This window comes from Mus caroli, chromosome 18, assembly GCF_900094665.2.
Source record: "Mus caroli chromosome 18, CAROLI_EIJ_v1.1, whole genome shotgun sequence".
Lineage (NCBI taxonomy): Eukaryota > Metazoa > Chordata > Mammalia > Rodentia > Muridae > Mus > Mus caroli.
In genome coordinates, this window is record NC_034587.1 from 60134991 (window position 1) to 60156896 (window position 21906).

Below are 21906 nucleotides of genomic sequence, written 5' to 3' on the forward strand. Positions count from 1 at the left end.
TCACTAGATTAACAGAACCTTTTGGATGTTATGAGGTCCATTTGCCAGTTGCTGATCTCAATTTCTGACTGGAGTCCTATCCAGAAAGTCCTAACTTGTGCCTGTATTCTTGAGAGCACTCCTCTTTTTATCCAGAAGTCTCAGAGTTTCTGGTCTGATGTTGACGTTATTGGTTTGGAGTTGAGTTTTATTCAGAATGAGAGACACAGGTCTACTTTAATTTTGCTAAATGTACACACTCCATTTTCAAAGTACTATTTGCTCCAGGGTTGTCTTTTCTCCTATGTGTATTTCTGGAATTACTGCCCAAAAAATCATATGGCTGTAGTTGTGTAGACTTGTGCCTGGGCCCTGTATAGTATTACTGAGGCCCACTCCACGGGAGCTCTTGCCTCATACTGCAATCCTGGTCAAAAGCCCATGCATGAGCAGATTATAGGTCCTTCCAAGGGGAACTACTACTACTGCTATTTTGATAAATGAATGTGTTATTGGACTTCCTTATAAATATTTTTGTTTATATCTCTTGACCAATGCTGCTTTCAGTTTTAGTTAGTTAGCTAGTTTCTTTATGCAATGGGTGGTAGTTGATACAGGAAGTCATAACTAGTCAGAGCACTGGGAATAAGCATCCAATGGGCACTCCGCCCTAAATGCAGCTAGAGCCCAGCCACAGCTGAAACATCCATAGAGGGTTCAGAGAAACTCTCAGAAGAGGGGGCAGAAAGAACATAGGAGCTGGAAGACAGAGAGGCTTCTGGGAGATGCTGTCCCCTAGACATGACATGGATATGGTGCTCCTAGATTCACAACGGCAATGCTCTCTCCAAGCCCTGAACAAGACAGAACCTGTCAACATTCTATCACGGGTGACCGGTGAGGTTCATAAGACCCTACCTGTAGCTGAGAGACCACTATTGGCAGTTAATTCCTGTTTAGGGAGTGAGAGTCATTTTCTTCATTCGTGTGAGCACTGCTAACTTGTCCACACTCAGGTAAGCAACCTTATCTCCACACTCATGAAAGCAATCCTGGGTAAACTCAGGGGCCAGCATGCAAAGAATGCATGGAAGCAGGAGCGGGGCTGTTGGGGAGCAGGGTGCAGCCAGAGTGAGTGAATGACGGGCAAATAAGAGAGGCAATGGCCTGAATACCACCAACATGCATCACTCGGAGTTATGAAATTGTCAAAAACAAGTAAAAATTAAGGAAGATATTGAAAGCCTATGCAAAGGAAAAACTCTTCCAAACTCTGTAAAATTCAGGGACCATAATAATAGCTGCTTGGGAGGAATAATAAATAGCTGCCCACTCCTTGATCAGAGCTGAGTTACACACCCTTGGATCAGTACTGAGCTACTCACTCCTGGATCAGTACTTAGTTACACACTCCTCAGTCAGTACTGAGCTACACACTCTTGGATGAGTAGTGGGTTATACACTCTTGGATAATCAGTGAGTTACACACTCCTGGAACAGGACTGGGCTACACACTCTTGGATAGGTAGTGAGTCAATCCTGGATCAGCATTGAGCCACACATCCCACAGACACAATTCTAAAATGCTGTTCCCAATCACCACCCCTCCCACTTTATGCTTTAGTTCTTCAGGACACAAGTGAGGACACCTCTTCCAGTTCTATCAGTGAATGAGATTAACATGAAGTTCCAACAGCTGAATTAGTAACACACAAATAAGAAATGTAATAATTCTTAGAGACTTTCACGTTAAGCTCTTTTAGGTGATTTGACTGTTTGGGGGGTGGCATCCAGAAAAGAAACCTAGAAAGCAGTAATTTCACAAGTAAGAAAGAGACAGGAATCAAGAAAAAGTCAGGCATGCCTTTCCTTTGACATCTGAAGTAAACAAAAGCAATTGCTATTTTAAGGCAAGCGCTGGGCACATGCAGTCTCCTGTTACCGTAGGGTTTTGATGACTTCTGGGAAATGCGTATAGATCTCAGGAGAGGAAAGGGAAATTTGATTCAAACCAGAGGCTGACTTTTTAAAAACGACAAAAAGAAACAAAACCACTAGTGGACTATTGAAACCTCACTTCAACTACATTTTGATTTAAAAACTGCATTCCGCGCATATTAAAATGCATTAAGCACTGTGACAAGGTGGCTTGTGTTATAGACTCTCCAGGCTTTGCTTGACCAACGTCTTCCCTCCAAAAGCAGCAGCACATTTAAAACACACATTTCAGGACTTGATCTAACCTAAAATCTAAGTAAGGCTACATTGACTTGAGCATCCCAGAGTAGCAATTGTCTAATAACATCCAAGATCCGTTCTGCTCTACGTAATCGAATTCCTAATCTCCCTGCCTCCACCTACCAAGGGCTAGGATTACACATGTGTGCCACTGCACCAGACTGATATCCAATTTAACCAATGCTTTTAATGACTGGGTCCCATCCTTTAAAACAAGCAATATGGTAGAAAACTGGTAAGTTTGCTTGCAGTAAGAAAACTTTGGTTTGGTTTGGTTTGGTTTTGATTTGCTTATTTCCTTACAATTCGGGCTATCAAGGCTGGTGGTCTCTTGTATACGGTAGGCAGGTAGGATTCTCCCACTGACATATATCCTCAACTCCTGTGTGTACGTGTGTGTGTGTGTGTGTGTGTGTGTGTGTGTGTGTCTGTGTCTGTGTGTTTGTGTTTATGTATGTCTGTGTATGTGTGTATGTGTCTGTGTGTCTGTCTGTGTTTGTGTGTTTGTGTATCTGTGTGTGTCTCTGTATACATACATACATACATACATGCATACATGCATACATGCATACATGCATACATACATACATATACATACATTATATGTTTGTATGTGTATCTGAGACAGGATATACTACCTAACTTGGTCTAGCCTTGAACCTACCACCCTCCTACCTCAACTCCCTGCGAATTGAGACACACCCAGCTGGGAATGGTGTTATATGTGAAAATAGCCCAAAGCATTTCTAACTAAAGTCCATCGAAGAGCTGGCTGAGGGAGGAAGCATAATTAGGCAGGGCCACCACTGACGAAAACTTCAATGTGAGTCTGAAGAAATGCAAGAGCCATGGTGATGCTTTGATTATTATTGTTAAGTAGGTTTGCAGTTACTGATGAACAATCCTAGAGAACTAGAGGTCTCAGGAAAATGCTGACTCACAAGATAACACCCCCATTTTATGGCAAACCCTCTTTCCACATCCTTGTAATCTGCTCTCTAATCCTCTCTCTCAGCTGAAGATGGGTGTCTAGAGCTGTGTGCTATGGCAGGGCCAGGTGACATGCAACTAGCAGTATTGGCACTGGCCATGTAGATTTGACTACTTAGTAGCTAGATAGACTTTGGGCATCGAGGCCAACAGGAGGAGTCCGGATGAGCCCAGTATTTAAATTTAGTTTGAAAGGGAGAAGATTGAAGGGTGGAGCTCTGAAAGACAGTTCACAGGACAGACACTTCTGCAGATTCAGTGTAGCCTTCCCAACACTTCTAGGGATGACAGACATACATAGCAAAGACCCTAAGGTCTACAGTATCGTTGTAATTTTACACTGGTTAAATCAAGTAGTTTACTCAAAATCTATGTTTCAAATGCTTCTTAGATAAGTCTATCTCTGTAAGCTCACTTATCTTCAGCCATTGCTACAATAAAGTCTGGTTTTCTTTATAATCATGAGCTATAGGTGGTAAAACTCTTTAGTCTTCAAGATCTATGCTTTCGATTCACAACCAAAGGTGAGCATGAGTTGGTTCAGCTTGTGGCCATCACTGGTGATGAATGCACACTCCACATGACTCCAGAATATCAAAACTAAAAGTCTAAGTCAGAATGTCTCGTCTTTAAAACTGGCCTGTAAAATCCATGCTCAAGCAGCCACATGATTTCAAAAAGCAAATCACTAGCTGTTCCTATCCTTTCTTTAAGAGTGGTTAAAATAAGATGGCCCTTAAGAAACTAGAACCACCTGAACTCCCAACTTCTCATGTGCTGGATGTGAAATGGTAAGTTACAGCCACACCCTTTGCAGGAATAGTAACTAAGACTCATGAACTTAATCTATAGATGAAGCCTTTGAGGAGGAGAGGTCAAAGACATGGCCCAGTATTAACATGATGCAGACTTGCTCATTAGACCACCAGAGTAGGACTGTTCCCCAAGGACTACATTCCCTCTGTGATGTCATAGCCAGCTGCAGGAAGCAAGCAGGTGCAGTGTGGAGAAGCAGAGCAAAGAGCTGAGATAACTCAGTCTTACACAGAGCTGGAACTCATTTCCACTGTGGTTTTTGTTTTTTTCACCAGCTTGTTAAAGCTCTGCCCTGCCCTCCCCCATTTTTTTTCTCTACCTGTGGCCAGAAGTGCTGACCTAAAGGATTTGACCACAAGAGAAAACAGATCAATATGTGTGCTTCCAGAAGAGCTGAAAGCATTTTTAAAAAATAATATGCACTTCAAGGATGCTACTCAGGTCAAACTTCACATTATCCAGTGGGTTGTTCCTTCTCTGTCTACTGCATAGCAGGTAGCAGATATTAGCTGTCACCGTGATAATGTTCTCATTTAGGACAACTACAGAGCATAAATCAGCCTGTTGCAAATTTTATAGTCAAGAACATGGAAACTATTAAATAAGACAAGCTCAACTGTATCTCTATATTAAGATCTCTGATATATTAAAGAGAAAGATATAGGGCTAAGGGTGGTTGCCTTAGAGCCCTTTCTGGACAGCCACATTGGTATGATCACACATAATCTTTTCAGTGGGGAAAGCATCATCTCAAAATGATGACCCAAATACCTGCTGTATATTAGGACATTTAATGCAAGGGTTCTAGGGAGGGTAACAAGTTCTTGAACTGGCAGGGACATAGCCTAAAAACACAATACAGTGATGAGTATGCACAAGGTGCCAGGTGACACTGTAGGGACAAAGTAATGTGTTCTGTGATGTCACCGTTGTCATGTTGTATGTACATTAACAATGACCAAAGCCATGAAGACCTTCCAGTGGATTTGACTGGCAGGAGGGTACACAGGCCAGCTCCATTTTCAACAGGCTGTGCTCCAAACTTTATTTATGCTCTGTAAATGTCATACATGTTGGTGGGGATTCTAAATTGTCTGTCCGTGAAACTGCTAGTGGTAAGTGGCTCTTCAACCAGCCAACTTATTTCCTTAACTTACGACAGTGAGTCGCTTCAGTCTACAAAATTAAGAGCTATTTAATGAAAGCACCATTCAAAGCCCTTGACGTTCAGCATCATCTAAACCTGAAGCATCCCTAAGACCTTAGTGCTATCCTCATCAATTCACTTTACAGATGAAGTATCCAAAGAATTGAGACACTCCATAAATTGATTAAGGTCACACATTTGTATGACAAAGCCAGAGGTGTGGTTGTACAACCCAGCTCTTCAGTCGGTGCAGAGTACCTTCAAAAGATATTTGAAATTCTGACAAGTCAGAGATGATGTACAATCATGATTCATGTGTTTGATTTCCTGAATGTAGATCCAGCCCTAGCAAACAAAGTTTTGCCACTTTCTCTGTTGGGATTCTTCTTAACGAGCCCCAAATGTCCAATCATATCCTGACTCCTAACAGTCCCTGATATATAGATTATCCATAGTCACCTTTTAGACCTTTCTTACCCTATTCATCTGAAGCACATCTAAGTGATAGAAACAAAGTAACTCACACTGATACACGGGCAGTGGGTAGTCATCTTAGCACTGCCTACACATTTGCACCCAAAATGAACAAACCTATTTCTCAAAGGTGTGAAGGGCAAAATGCAACTGTAACTGTCTCCTGGAAATCTCACTCCTAGTCTTTTAGTTTGGGGTGTGTAAACTGCTCATGCATGGGAACAGGCTGTACCTTTCACTCTGTTTTGATGATTCCAGCTAGACTTCTCATGTGAACAAGATATCTTCCACTTAATACAGACCAAGTCAGAATTTGGAAGATATCTGTCTAATTCACTTAAAAAGCATCCTGACCAGTGGATGCCATAGACCTCTGCAGGGCAGACTCTCCTGATTCCCACTTGCCTCCATTCTCCATCAATAGAAACAACGCACCTATCCTTCTGCAGCTAAGTCCTGCCCAGGTACTACCTCCTAGAACTCCACAGTGTCTGATGCAGTGCAGGGTATCCAGCTCAGAGGGAAGTACTTCCTCTTTGTGATGTAGGAAAGTACAGACATCAGGACCTTTGATATAAGATGGGGCATGTTGAAAAATTGTGATCGACTCCAAACTTCTTCATTCCCATTGTGATAGAAATAATGCTGACCTTCGCTAGGCCCCATTCCACCAGGAGACCTGTTTAGACAAGAGGACTGGAGAAGAACAGAACCAGAAGACAGCCTCCCAGCCAGAGGCAGGAGGCTCTGCAATACAAGGCAGGAATGACAGTCTTCTGTGCTCACAGGAAACCCATGTTGAAATACAGGAGGCAGCAATGATCTGCCAGACCTAACTGAGGTTCAGGCAAACACCTGAGCCCTGAAAGAAACTACAAATCTTCTTTGAAGAATGGCAGCTCTACTCATTGGTCAATATGGAGAGAGGCTAAGAGAGCTTGAAGCTCTGCCTGCTACTTGGTCTAGAACCTGTGCAAAGCAAAGAAACCTTCAGAGGACCAAGGTGGAGAATGCTTGACATTGACCATGCTGAAGGTAACGCAGGACTTAGACTTTCAAGTCTGAAACAACATGAAAGAGACAATCACCTCAGCTTCGGTCACGGAATCAATCACTCTCTAAGAAAACAGTTAAGGAAAGTGTCAGAAAAGTTCTTAACTGACTGGTCCTATCACAGTAGTCACACAATAGCTGAAAAGCACACATACCCGCACACACACACACACACACACACACACCAACTATATCTTGCAAATAGCACTTCATATTGAAAATTCTTATACAAATACATGCCACCATGTCCATCCATAATATGAATTCTGCTTGCATGCAGGATTGTTTCCAAAGCAGAACTTGAAAAACATCAGGAAATAACCATAAAGCCTTACCTTCCTACCACAGAGGGAAGGGAAGAAATTGGGCATTATTCGAGAGACATTGAAACCACCTCAAACCAGTGAACTGTGTTATATACTATACTTTGGTTGTAGAATGTTCCCCGAATGTTTAGGTATTGAAGGTCGCCAGCCTGCGGAGTCGCTGGAAAGAGTGGAAGGACTTTTAGGATGTGGGGCCCAGTTGCAGGAAGTTAGGTCACTGAGACCATGTCTTTGTGAGGGATATAGGAACACTGCCTTCCCTCTCTCTCTCTCTTTCTGTTTCCTAGCTACCATGAAGTGAGCATCAGTTTACATCCCACATATTCTGCTGCCACGGGACCAACTAAACTAGGACAGAAAACAGAAACTAAGTGAGTTCATTATCACAGGTAAGACAGAAAGCTAAACTGACAGTTTCCAAACTTTTTGAAAAAAATACAAAATTGCATTATTGCTGTATTTTTTAAAAAATAAGCAATTGATAGCAAATGAATGGGGTGTGTCTTAGGGGTTGAGTGCATACGAAGAATGGGCAGGCCTCAACCTTACAGAAAATGAACAGTAAGATGAGCAAAATGTGCTGGGTCCCTTAATCTTTGGACAGTGTAGGATGTCTGGGATCATTGAAAGTACCGAGTCTATGGCTCTCCACACAGGTTGCTGTATGCTTTGGGTCTCCTCCTCTTTTTGACTTTGGCTTGCTATGGCATGTTAGGTGATCACATGGACACTGGAAGTTAAAAGAAATAGCAATGCTGATAGCCAAATATTTATTTTCTCAAAAATTTCATTATTTTTATTTTATTTGTGTGTAGGGGACTTGTGCCTATGTGCTTGGTAAGGCCAGCAGAGGGTCTTGGATCCCTGCAAGCACCACTGCAGCTTGAGTTCCTGTGGTTGTAAGCCACCTGGCATGGGTACTAGGAATCATACTCAGATCCTCTGGAAGGGTTCTGAACTACTTAGCAAGCAATCTCTCTGTCCTTCCCCCCACCCCAAATCTTAAATTTTTCAAACATAGACTTCTGCTTAGCCTTCATCCAAATGGAATCTTGTCTTTGCTTGATCCCATATTAATCTTCAAGTCTTACAAATACATCACACATACAGCATCTTTGTATTGTCATTACTTACTCTTTCCCTAAGGTTTATGTTATTTTAAATTGTTTGTACATGTGCACACATCCATGCACGCACAGAGCGAATATTCTCTTGGAGTCCAGAAGAAGGTACTGGGTCTCCCAGGAGCCATACCTACAGATGGTTGTGAGCCACCCATGTCGGTGCTAGGAACCAAACTCAAGTCCCCTTAAAAGATCAGCAAGTGCTCAAAACCACAGAATTATCTCTTCAGCCCCTATTAATAACTCTTAAATGTCTAGATATGCTTATGATATTTATTTGAAGCTCTCCTGAATATTTATGCAGAAATTTATAATAATCTACCCATTGCCATTACTTAACTTCAAACATGGTTACCTCTTAACAGTAGGGACCAAAAATGAAAGACTCACTAAAAAAATAAAATCACATCAAATAGACTATAGACATACTGTCACAAAGCTAAAAATAAACATTAACGTACAATCCCAGGGAGAATTATATTCAATAAGAAGATTGGTATCTAAAACACTGCAGTACAGTGGTGAGAAAGGCCTGGCTAGTTAAAAAAAAAAAAAAAAAAAAAAAAAAAAAACCCTGCCTGTCACAGATATATTCATCCTTGTGGCTTGACTCTACAAAAGGGCTGTGTTGCTTTGCTCTGAATCTGAATCCTAGCCATCCTGTGGCCTCCAAATGGCCAGGGCCCAAACCTGTGGGAGTTCTGATCTGGCAGGCCAGCTCTCCTGATTGACTTCATAAATGTAACACAGTTACATTAGGCATGACACAGGAGACTGGGCATACTCTTACTCAGGATGCAGTACTCACGACTCCATTTTACAGTAAGAAGGAAACAGACATGACTTTAGAATCATGTAGGAATAGCCACAAGGCAGGGCATGATCATCTGGCAGCATGACCACACCCAAAAGGTGAGGGGTCCAAGGTAATGTGATGGTCTCAACCTGAAACCAAACACACTTCCTACAAAGCAAGACACCCACATGGAATTCCAACCCACACAGCTCACGTGCCAACCACCCCTGACCCTCTGGGTTGAATTATTTTCTTCTAGAATTAAACCAGAAGTATCTAAGCCAGTGGTTCTCAATCCATGAGTCACAACTCCCTTGTGGGGGTGGTGTCCAATGACCCTTTTAGAGAGGCCACCTAAGACCATCAGACAACACAAATACTTACATCATGATTCATAACAGTAGCAAAATTACAGTTAATGAAGTAGCAACCAAAACAATTTTATAGTTGAGGGTCACAAAACAAGAGAAACGATATTAAACGGTCGCAAGTGTTAGGAGGGTTGAGAACCACTGGCCGAAACCTTTCACTTCTAGGGGTAATTAATAATAATAAACAGGCTGAGAGGCTATGACCAAAATCAAAATTATTTCATATGCTTTTGAGGAACGCTTCAGCATCTCTAATGCCCTCCCACTGATTAAATAAAAATCAGCTTTTTTTTTGGACTATGCACAATGTGGTTTCAAAATGATATCTAATAGCAAAAATTTGCTACACAAAGAAATATTAACGACCATAGATACACATATCAAAAGGAGCCACATATTTTAAATCCAGATATTAGTTTTTTGTCAACTTGTCACAAACCTAAACACATTTAGGAAGAAGAATTGCCTCTATTAGACTGTGTTGTGGCCCTGTCTGTAAAGCATTTTTTTTAATGGATAATCTATGTAGAAAGGCCAGGCCCACTGCAGGCTGTGCCGTGACATCCCCAGACAGCTGAGAAATGAGACTAAGTAAGCCAGAGGGCACAAGGCAGTAAGCAGGGTTCCTCCATGGTATCTGATTCAATTCCTGCCTCTGGGTTTTTGTTTTGGGTTCCTGTCTTGGCTTCCCTCCATGATGAATTTTAACCTATTAGCCAAATAAATCCTTTCCTCCCCAAAGTTGCTTCTGGTTATGGAGTTTATCACAACAGAAACCAACCTAGGGCACATACTAATCTTTCCTAGTCCTGGAATAACCTCTACTTAAGTGGGGAGGCTAGCACAGTGCTTCTGTACTTAGAATATGAGGCCCTGAGTTCAGAAGGGGGCAGGGGGAGAAGAATGAGTTGGAAACTGAAATCATACTGAAAGAAAATAAGCATAAAATATATGTGGTCATCAATGGTCAGCTACTATTATAATGATAATAGACTGCATATTACAGAAGAGTTTTATCGTTCTCCTTTATGTTATGCATATGAAAGAAGTCAACTGGCTAGCAAGAGGTCATAGATCATTCTGGAGATATTTGATATGTCCAGTGGCTATGGAGATGAAAACATCTGTCAATAAATGTTCATTATGGATGGTAAACACATTCTAGTATAGTTTGGTTTCATTGTTAAAACATAACACCTGCATACAAGAGGCCCAACATCACTTATCACGTTCCTTTAAATAAAAACCACTTAAGCATTGGGCTGAACACAAAGGCAGTTCATTTTTTCAGCACCACTCATTAGTTGAAGAGAGTAGGGCACTTTTGCAGGAAACTTTCAACATCCTGTAAAAGAAAGAGGTTTAAAGGAAATGTATGTGAGTTTCTATCAAGGCAAGGCTTTGAAGGCAGCCTTGCCTAGATATAAAAATAGATGGCTAAAATGCAAAATCGATTCTAATGGCAAGCCAGTCATTGTGCTCTCCAAGCCCAGGATATTAGGGAAATCTGAACATTTGATTTAGTGGCACCTTGGGAGCAAGCAGACCTAAAAATCCCTCAATAACCTTGAAAATCTCTATTTCCTGTAGAAGGGAACCAAGAGCCAAAATAATGTGACTCCTATCCAGCTACCTAAGGGTACAATGATTCAAGGCACTGTACATCTTAGGATCTGGGTCATCTTTCCTAAGTGAGAGCCAACATGCAAGAGATTCATAGAGCGAGCCTCCCCGGAAGTTCCTCTCTCTCCTTCCAGGGACTTTTCTTCTTCCCTATTGCAACATCAGACTTTGGGAAGCTGACAGAAGTCACACACTATAGGGTAAGCTGGGGGTAACAGTACCTACTGCCAAATATATACACACACATGAAGACACACACACATGCACACATGCAATAAGGTTAATTCATATCATCTCATACTCTCATATGACACGTAGCCATGTGTGTTCATGCGTACAAAACACTCTCTTACATACTCATATATCCACAATACATTAGCACACTCCCCCATCTCCTTAACCCACAAAAAGTGTGGGAGTGCAGAGAAAAGAGTAAAACAATGGGAGATGGTCCCCCAACAGCCCTGCCCTGACTCGGCTCTCCAGGAAACTTGCAATGGAGCAGGATTGGGCGAGGGCTTCCATTCCTGTGGTCCTGCAAGTCCAACTCCTCTCAAGCAAGTCCCAACCTCAGAGCAGATTCCATCCCCATCCTGAGATGGACCCAGGCCCTTGGCTCAAGCTTGCAAATATGGACACTGCAGGGAGGGGTTGCTGAAGAAATAGGAGGCATGATGGAGCTGGGGCCATAGCTTTGAAGCAGTACCCTTGCTTTGCCAGAGGAGCCTCTAGACTGTAGGACGTTCCTCTGGATGGCTGGGAGTGTTTGTCCTGTTAAAGGGCTTCAGGAATGCATCACCGAAGTCTAGTGGAAATGACTGTACACGGCTCCTATGGCTTGGGGAAGAAGGGGCAGTGAGCTGGGTCCTGCAGAAGCCCCAACCCTAGACAAGACAGCAGGCAATCAAGGGACCATTCCCAGCTCTCATTTCACGGGTGGATCCAGATGGCTGTAGGTGGCCACCTGTTTAACTCTTCCAACAGTCTCTGCAAAACTGCTGCCCCGGGCAAGGGAAGAGACAACTTAGAGCAATAGAGGAAAGAGAGGGATGCAGCTGAGGAAGCACAGAGATGAGGTAAAGAGGCTTGGAGAAGGGATGAGAGCAGCCTCTGACCCAAAGGCCACACCTCTTAAACGAAAACTTCCTATTGAACTGGAGACCTAACTAGCTTCCAATTATCAAATCCAATTGGAAGGCATCAGGTGCGTGGAAGAGAAGAGACAGAAACAGAGGCACCACCTGTACGCTGTGCACCTCGCAGAAGCTTTTCATATTGGCTTTCAAAACTAGCAGGGGGAAGTTCTCCTGGGTTTTGAGGAAGCTCTGCTCCCTCCTGAACAAGGCCACTGACCAAATGGCCCAGCCTGGAACCTGGAATTTCACCAGTCTAGATGGAGAGCAGCCTGTCAGTGCTAGCTGCAGCACCTCCAGAAGCACCTGGGACATTGCCTTGCTGCGTTCTCCTCTCCCAGAACCAGAATAGTTTTGGGCACCTAAGTTTCCCTGAGGCTTCTAGCTAACGTTGTTATTCCTACAGACACCCAAACTCCAGAACTCTAGTCCAATTACCTGAGCAAATAGAACACTTGAAATCCCCAGTCATCAAATTCTGTCAAGATTCAAAAACAGACCAAACAAACAAAAAGTTTCCTTTTGTGGGAAAGCAAAGATCTCTTTATAAATGCAAAACCTGCTACTGTGTTCTATTTTCTAGCTCTTGCGGGAGCAGATGGAAAGCCAAGCTTTGGAGCTCTGCGATTTTTAAAGACTAGGGTTGAATTTGACACTGGGTGAAGACTCCTGCAGCTGCTGTGATCTTTAAACAGATACCCTCTTCCTAACTTTCCGGAGCCACAGAGGATGAAGCTCTCCAAGGGACTTCCTTAGACTGGTCTGTCCCAAGGAGTGAGTTCCATTTTCTAATCCTTTAAATATCTGGAAAAGGCTGTGGCCAGAAGGGCAGGATTAGGTCTGATTGTCTATCGCCTCAACATCCAGCCCCTTTTATTGTGAACGGAGACTATTGTGGAGGTAAAATACAGAATCATCAAGGCAGTTTCTCCTCCCCGCATCTATCCTTTTCTTTTTACTTCTCTTACTGTTTACTTCTCCCGATTTGATTACTGGAGTTTAAGCTGGTGGAGAGATAACCTGAGTCCCTTCTGGTCGCACAATGTGCTGAGCATCTGGGAAGTCTGCAGGGGTGGTGGTATCCTCTCAAAGTCTGTTACTAGTCTTATAGAAGAGAGGGTCGCTTGTCTACAATCACTTTCCAACCCTACTAGCATCCTTTATACACATCCTCTACAGGAAGTCCAGGAGACTTCCATTCAACTGACCGGATCCCCACAGCACTTCTATTCTGGTTACCTGAACCGACTAACGAAGATCCTGATCCTGAGCGCTGCATTGCCAAGTTAAAGCGCAGGTCTGTCACACTACAAAGAGCGCACATCTGAAGCCCCTGCCACTCAGCCTGCGCAGCAGTGTCCCTCAGAACCGAATCCCGCAGAGCTAAGATCCCTTCACGTTGTGAGGAAGCCTTCTCCCAGGCGCCCACTCATCTTCTTTCCTTAGTCACCTCCATGAGCACACCACACTCACCTACTGCCAGGCAGATGGGGAGCAGCAGCCTGAAGATCAGCCCGCACACCACTTCCGAAGCCATCGTGTCGTGGGACCTTGCTAGTCCGAGCAGCAGTAGGGCGACGCTCAGGGGTCCCTAGAGCTGGGATGTCAGGCCCATGTCTACCTAGGGCCTCGTGCGCCCGGCGGCTCGTAGCCACCCTGGCATCGCGTCGGCTGGCGCGGCGCTCTCTGCCCCGAGGGCGCGCTCGACGGGCGGGAGCCGCGCAGCTCACGGGGCTCCAGGCAGCCACCTAACCAGGCGCCCGAGCCCCTGTGGCCCGCCCATGAAGTGTGGAATCGGAATCCAGAGGCAGCGGCTCCAGGGGTCGCCTGGGAAGGAACCAAGGGAGGGACACTCTGGGAGTGGAGAAGAATGGGGGCGGCGAGGAGAGGGGATGGAGGAGGCTAGCTGTCCTCTGCCTGCTCTGGAGATGGCGTTCCGGGATGACCGAGAGTTTCTAGCTGAACCCTTCCGAAGTAAGCGAGTCTGGGCGGCGCAGCCCCGGCTCCAATGTCCACGCGGACTGCGGCGCTCCGGGTGCGCTAAAGACCCGCCGGGCGCCCTGGAAGCCGCGTCCTGGAGCCCCAGCCTCCGGGCGGATCGCTGCTCCGCTCAGCCTCAGCGCCCCCAAGCTTCAGGCCAGAGAGAGCCGGGCGCCAGTTGCAGGGCGCGGAGAAACATTCCCTTCACGGCGGGGTCGCGCTGCCAGCCCGCGGGGATGCGAGTCCAGTCCTCCCCGTGAGGAGCTGAGCGAGTCTGGGCCGGAACCAAGACCCAGACGCGGAGCGCGCGGCGCCACCACCGCGACTTTAGTGAGAAAAGAAAGCCCAGGAGCCCTGCAGAGGTCCCCGCGTCCCCAACAGGCGGAGCAGCCTCTCCCGAGCCAAGCAGCCCGGGCTCCCCGGAGGGCGCGAGCTCCTCCACCTTCAATGAAACTTTGCAAGCTCTCACTCCCGGACCGACGTGTCCCAGGGCCAATAGGAAGGCGGCTCCTAGCAGCGCCGAGCCCGCCCACGCGTGCCAGGCGAAGTAGGCGCCCCGCACCGGCGTGGGGCGCGTCCCGGTTGCACCCCAAGCTCAGCAGAAGGCCCCGCCAAGTGTGCCTATAGTTTTGTTTCTTGCGTATTGGTATTCCTGTATGATGATAGTGGAAATGTTCTCCCAATAGCCTCCTATTTAATTGCTTTGTAGGCAAAACCTAGTCAAATCTGACTGGGAGACTCCTGTGGACCTGGGTCTCTGGTTTTCTATTATCTAAAAATGAAGTCTTTTTTGGTGGCGTGTGCTGGGGAGCTGTCGGAACCAGGAGGGAGGTGACCATGCATGTGAATGTATGGGGGACCACACCGGTCCATCAGGCCTATGGGCCAGCGTGGTAGGAAGCATTAGACATCCCCTCCTCAGTAGTCCTCAGGGCTTGTGCTGACTGTAAAGGTTGGAATGATCGATTAATGGGATAGACCAATAAAAGTGGGCAATTCTTGGTTCTTGGATTAACACCCTGTCACTTAAACCATATAGATGACTCTATCTTTTCTGAGATGCAGTAAGCTTCCACCTCGAGTACAGGTGCCTTCATCAATTCCCTAATACAGAGAAATTTAAAAACAGTTTGTGAAGACGCCTGGTAACATAGGCCATCTATATGAGCTGGCATCCTAAGGAAACTCCTCATTCAGGCAAGAGCCCAAAAGTAAAGCCTTAAGAAAGAAACATGATTAAGCTCCCAGGAAATGTTCTGTGTATCGTGCAGTGGTATAGCCTGTTCTTAGGTCCTAAAAAAGCATCGCCCTTAATTTAAAATAACGTTGTATCAAGACATGCATCTCGTTTTCTCGGACTATTTTCCGTGTTTCTTTTATGGCTTTACCATACCATCAACTGTCTAATTTCCTCAAAATCCCTACTTTGAGATGCCTAAGTGGAGACATAGCAGGACATGCAGATGTCTTACCAAGTACACTTCTTGCTTTCTCTGTCACGATGGCTGCTAACTAGACTTCCAACATCTGCCCTGAAGAGGAAGTTCCAGATGTCTAGACAAGGTCGGATTGAAGTACTCTGTTCTGGCTCTAGCTGGAACTGCCTGCAGAGCTTTGTGAAAATCCTAACAGGCAGTCTCCACACTCCCTGAAACTCTGACTTAATTAGTCTGGTATGGGTCCACACTACATATATTTTTAAAGCCCTCAGGTGCTTAGCTCTACGGTCATGTTAGAGAATCATTCAGTAACTTCATTTACATACCAGAACCCCGAAAAACATGCATTAAAGGGAGATTCTGCACCATCATCACCAAACCAAATCTACCCTCTGAGGATGAATTCCCACGTGGACTGGCTGGTACATATATATCAATAACCAGTAAAAACTATTTCCAGTAATTATCTTCTATACCTTGAGGAGTAGGGTCCACCGTCTAGACAGGCTTCTTTTCAAGGACTCCCAGCCTATCAGCTTATGGGTCCTTGTTCAGGATCTCACTTACTCAGTAGCTTTCAGCCCCTGTGCCCCCGACTTGCTGTGCTGACAAAGTAAACCTTACAGAGCAGTCCTGGGCATATTGTTCTAACGCTCAGTTGCAAGTTTAGCACAGAGAAAGGAGTAAGCTCGGGTCTAGATCTTGACTGGTGAATGGTGCTTTCATCTTATCTGGGGTCTTGACTTTTTCATCTAGAAGTAAAGTAAAATAATAAAACCCATTTGATGGAATGCTACACATATAAAGAAAAAATGTGTACAGCACTTAGAGAGAAAAGAGAAAACAGTATTCACAGTCTCTCTCTCTCTCTCTCTCTCTCTCTCTCTCTCTCTCTCTCTCAGTGTGTGTGTGAGAGAGACAGAGACAGAGACAGACAGACAGACAGACAGGGAGGGAGGGAGGGGTTATCTTTTTGTGTTAGCTATATAAGCATTTTCCTTCATGTATGTATGTATATGCACCATAAGCATGCCCAGTGGCCCGTGAGGCGAGAAGAAGGTAGCAGATCCCCTAGAACCAGTGTTTTGAAAGGTTGTAAGCTATTATGTGTATGCAGAGAACCAAACCTGGGTTCTGTGAAAAAGTAGTCAGTGCTCCTACCTGCTGAGCCATCTCTACAGCCCCATTTGTGTTTTTAAATTTGGTTTGGTGCTGTATTGGGGGTTGACAGTGTCATTCAGTAAAAATTATTTTGGGAATCCTGGAACCACAGGGTCAGTCGGCTCTCCAGTTCATCCTCTCTGCTTCTCCCTGGTGTCCACTATGAAAGGGAGCTTCAGTTGCCCTGTCGGGAAGGTAGGTTTAACACCTGAAGCACTCCCACAGACAACACTGCAAACTGCTCCACGTGGCCTCCTGTTGACCGGAGCACATTCAATGACCTATCTTTTCAGACCGCAGAGGGTCTGTTCCTTTCTGACTTCAAATGCTGTTTTCCAAACCGCTTCTCGTAAACTAGCAAATCTTCAAGAGAGCTCAGTGGCAAGCCTCCCAAAGGCCTCACTCAAGCAAACAGGAAGCCTTCCAAAAGCCTCACTCACTCCAACACGTGCACACTATACAGATGCTTGATAGCCATCAACACCCACCTCTGCAGTGTCAAGAACTCTTTTCACTGCGTATGCTGGCAGCAGCCTGAAATATACTACTTGCCGTGTGTGTGTGTGTGTGTGTGTGTGTGTGTGTGTGTGTGTGTAGTTTATATGTGTGTTGATTTGTTAGTATACGTATATATGTTTTAGCATATGTATAGAGAAATGTAATCTTCATCCTGGAGTCAGTTTCCTCTATCAATCCAACAGGCAATGATCTCTTCCAATCCCCCCTCTCAGGTATTCTGTTAGCATCTTTGAAAGGTCTTTTAAAGGGCAGCTACTATCTACAAGCTAACTTTATAAAGTGTTGTCTCTACAGGGAAAATGTAGGTTGTCAACCCAGCATTTTTCCCCCACTGAATCCTGCCAAAATCCATTGGCGCCACCCAGCCGATGGAGAATTTGGAGTTCCTTGCCAAGGGAAAGTAGATGCCTTCTCACACTGATGATACGTGCTTTCCTTGCTGTGTACCAATATAATATTTTAACATATACATTGCTGTGGTTTCATAATAATTGTCATTGCTTTGGTAAGGAACAGTATTCTTTGTACATTAATCCTGTTAAGGGCCACACAGATTTTGGCTTTGTTCTTAAGAAAACATGGGGACTGGATCAAAAGCACTTATAACACAAAACCACCAGTTGCATTTTTAAAATTTATCTTAAAAGAAAATTGTGACTGCACTGAACAGGTACAAACTTCTGGCTTGTCATTATTTTTTTTAAAGTATACAATTAATATCCGTGTGTAGTATTTACATTGTATTAGATATCAGCAGTAATTTGGAGATTAAGGCAAGAAATTGTGCATAGGTCATCTGCAAGTTCTATGCCTTTTCACATCAAGAGTTGGAGATCCTCAGACTCTGCAGTGCATGGGTGTGTCTTATAACTACCAACATGGTGGGGCTTGGAGCCAATCCCACGTAACTACCAAGAGATTATGGAGAGATTGCAAGGCCACAACTTTTTAAAACTAACAATTTAAAATTTACAACTCCATTTATTTTCAACATGCTCAAAACTTAAAGCCTTCGACAGTCTCTGATGATTTGTAGGAGACATAATCTTGCTCTGTTCTGTTAGGAAGTCGCCCCATAAAAGCTTTGCTGAATAGTCAACAATGAAATCCACCCTTTCTGACATCTGGATCTTAGAAGAAACTTCCTACTGGGTTTGCAGACAGTTCACATCCTGACCTTTATTGCAGTTTGTGATATAATGTGGACCCCAAATCTGAAGCCAATTGTTTATTTTGTATCTGTTTCTCAAAAAACTTTCATAAATTAATCACCTGACAGGTGGGTACATTATCTTTCCAGCTGGTCAGTAAGCCCTGATTTCACCTGTAAAGTGGACCACAAAACAAATACTACTTCCAAATGAATTGTATTTTATCAGCATCCTTTCATCTCTCTCTCTCTCTCTCTCTCTCTCTCTCTCTCTCTCTCTCACACACACACACACACACACACACACACAATAGGGAGAGAGGGAGAGAGAGGTGAGATTTCATGTAAAACTAACAGCCTATATACTTTTATTTTTGCTGTAAAATAAATACATAGCAAAAAAGATTGTGAGTCTGTGGAGGAGACACAGTGTTGTATGTGGTGACTAGCCTTGGGCACCACAGGCACCCAGGTGGCCTATGCTAAAATATGAAAGCACCATTCATTATTTATAACCTATATCAGAAGTAGATTTTTATCTTGGGTTTGCCTGGCTGTACTCTGAGAATTGGCTCCTGAAACCTTTAAAGAGGCTGTCAGTTATAATTTCATTTTGCCCAGAAGGCCTTATCGAACTCTGAGAAAGTTTCACAAGAAGGTGCTGAAATTTGCAAAATCATTTAGCAGTGAACTGTAATAATTTCATAGTTTTCCTTTTCTAGACAACCACTGAAACAAGAAAAGCGTGTGTTCCCATGTCCTATTAGATATTATAAGTTAATGCGTGCATGTTTTGGGGTAAATTGGATTCCAGGCATATTGATTTAGAACTTCATCTGAACCCCTTTAACAAGTCAGATATGGCTAGTGAATGGAGGCTGTTTAAATTCATTAATCAACTTAAAAGATTTCAGCTATATGTAAACACATAGGCTAATATAAGGCCAGGATTACCGTACTCCTAGTTAATAACTAGACTGGCATTAGCCCATAACTAAGACCAGGAAGAGCCCTCAGGAACTGACCGTGCAGATGGCCAGTTAGCAGCTTCTTTTACTTCCCTACAGTGCCACCTTTTGGCTGAAGTATTTTAAAATGCTCCTACATTTAGAGAAAGCCTGCAGTTAGAGACACTCAGCAAGCATTCAAGCAAGCTAAGGACAGGATGGTGGGCTCTGACACACAGCAGTGGGCAGAACCAACATATTCCTGCCTTCTTAAAGTGGCCATTCACTAAGGACAGTCAGGCATCTACCAGTACGTATAAATAATTAAGAGAAACATCTATGCAAAAAGTATTAGGCACTTAGGGAGATATAACCAACTGGAGGAGGACTGAAGGATCAGGTCTCTGGGAAAGGGGGTGTTTCTTGCACCTTGCAGTGACGATAGCTTTATCAGAACATTGCTCCGTGAGAGCCTACACTGTGTTCTGCTCCTCATTGTCTCCCAGGGAATTAAAGCAGGATGGGGCCTAGAATAGATACTGAGTATTTGTTGAATAGACAGTTTATCTAGATGAGGAGAGAGAAAACAAACAAACCAACAAACATCATTTCATGAAGAAAGAGTGGAGAACATCCCAAAGGCCATAGTGGCTCCATTCTGTGTCACCTCTAGGTTGCACTTAATGTGACATAATATAACAACTATATTATATTTCTTTGCTCTTAAGTTGTAACATCAGTAGTGGCCACTAGCTAAACAATCAGGATACCAGACACAAGCAGGCAATGTTCACAGGAACATTGTGAGGCAGGACTAGAAGCCTCCACTTTGCTCCTTAGTCCTCAGTCTTTGCAGTGGAGAGGGAGCAGTCCTAATTTCTCACCAGGAATACTGAAAGATCTGTGCCACTGTATCTCTGGCACTCCACAGTGGTCATCTGACCTCTGTATGCTTCCTCCTGCTATGGTGCTGTCTGTGAGCATAGACCACACACCCACGTGTTCCCTGACCTGAAGCAACACTGTACCCAGTGAGTGCTCCTTCGTAGGTCTGAAGGGCATTCATGTGGCCCTCTTACTCCCAGGGTGGGAAGCCTAAATGATTCTTACTTACCTCTTACTCCCAGGTGGGAAGCCTAAATGATTCTGAGTAAGGCGTGGCCATCTAAGGCAAAGAGACAAAGCCTAGGTGTCGATAGATTTTGAGAAGGAATGATCCAGTATGGCTTCTCTATGGTCAGTATCAGATTTTCTTTAGCTAGCCCAATGATGAGATAGGCATCTTTGGTTTCTCCGAGATTCATCTCACCCACATGAAGTACTTTTCTTATTTGTATTGAGACCTGAGCAGTGACCCATCACTGAAGTCTCTTTTCCCCAGGTTTATAGCAAAATCCTCCAAATCAGAATCCTTTGACAGCTGAGGATACTGCATCTCATTTCCTTCAGCAGGCAAGAGCCCCTTGACCCTCCTCCTTCAGCAGGCATGGGCCCCTGTGCCCCTCCCCCTTCTGCAGACCAGGGCCCCTGTGCCTCTCCTCCTTCAGCAAGCAAGGGTTTCTTGGCCCTCCTCCTTCAGCAGGCAAGGGTCCCTGTACCCCTCCTCCTTCAGCAGGCAATAGTCCTTGTGCCCCTCCTTATTCAGCAGGCATGGGCCCCTGTACCCTCCTCCTTCAGCAGGCAATGGTCCTTGTACCCTCTCTTCCTTGCATTACTGTAATCAGGCAGCTCACAGGATCATTGCCCCATTTCCAGTAAAGGATGAAATCCTTTTACTTATATCTTACTAATAGAGTTGGAAAACTTGAGCATGCAAAAATGAAATGTGCTATAAAATTAAAACTGATCATTCATCAGGGGTATGTCTTGCTGACATAAAACACAGCTCTCGTCTCAAAGAGCTTAAAGGGCTTTACCTTTGAGCCAAAGGCAATGGCTATGACCTGGACACATGGAACCAGGTTCCTACAAGTAACATCTCCCAACCTAGAAATGACTCTCAACCACAGAGTTCTAATGAGTCTCAGTCAACTGGCAGAATCTTCAAGGTAAGTGTGGTATCCATTTGTTTAATTTCAGCCAGTGGTCTTTTCCAAATTTTGAGTTTTTAGTGATACCCATCCCCAAAACACTGACAATTTTAGTCACCGTGTGATATTTGCTCTCCCATCTCAAATGAGTCCAGGGGGCTCCACAGTTTGTGGGCTCTAGAGCAGAGTAAAATGTGGGCCTGTTTTAGGGTTTCACTGTTGGGGGTGGACAACGTCACCAAGACAACTCTGGGAAAGGAAACCCTTTAGTTAGGAGTGACTTACAGTTCCAGAGGTTGATAATGGTATCAACATGATGGGAAGCATGGCAGCACGCAGGCAGACATGGTGCTGAGGAGCTGAGAGTTCTACATCTGGATCCACAGGCAGCCAGAAGGAAACTAAAATTCCACAGTGGGCAGAGCTTAAACATAGGTGACCTCAAAGCTCACACCCGCAGTGACACGTGGCCACTAACAAGACCATAACAAGACCTTATTACAATAAGGCCACACCTTCAAATAGTACCATTGCCTGTGAGCCATGCATTCAAACACATGAATCTATGGATGCCAAACCTACTTAAACTACCACATTCTACTCCCTGACC

At 44.4% G+C, this 21906-nt stretch overlaps 1 protein-coding gene across 2 annotated transcripts in view; it reads right to left on the bottom strand.

The window, feature by feature from the left end:
* The window catches only part of Piezo2 (piezo type mechanosensitive ion channel component 2), a 357120-nt gene extending 342672 nt beyond the window's left edge, over positions 1 to 14448 (bottom strand). For both annotated transcript variants that reach the window (XM_021150566.2, XM_029472160.1), the window contains exon 1: positions 13544 to 14448. In XM_021150566.2, the coding sequence (XP_021006225.1) occupies positions 13544 to 13607 (64 nt within the window). In that variant the 5' untranslated portion in view covers positions 13608 to 14448. The remainder of the gene's footprint in view (positions 1 to 13543) is intronic.
* Positions 14449 to 21906: the final 7458 nt, after the last annotated feature.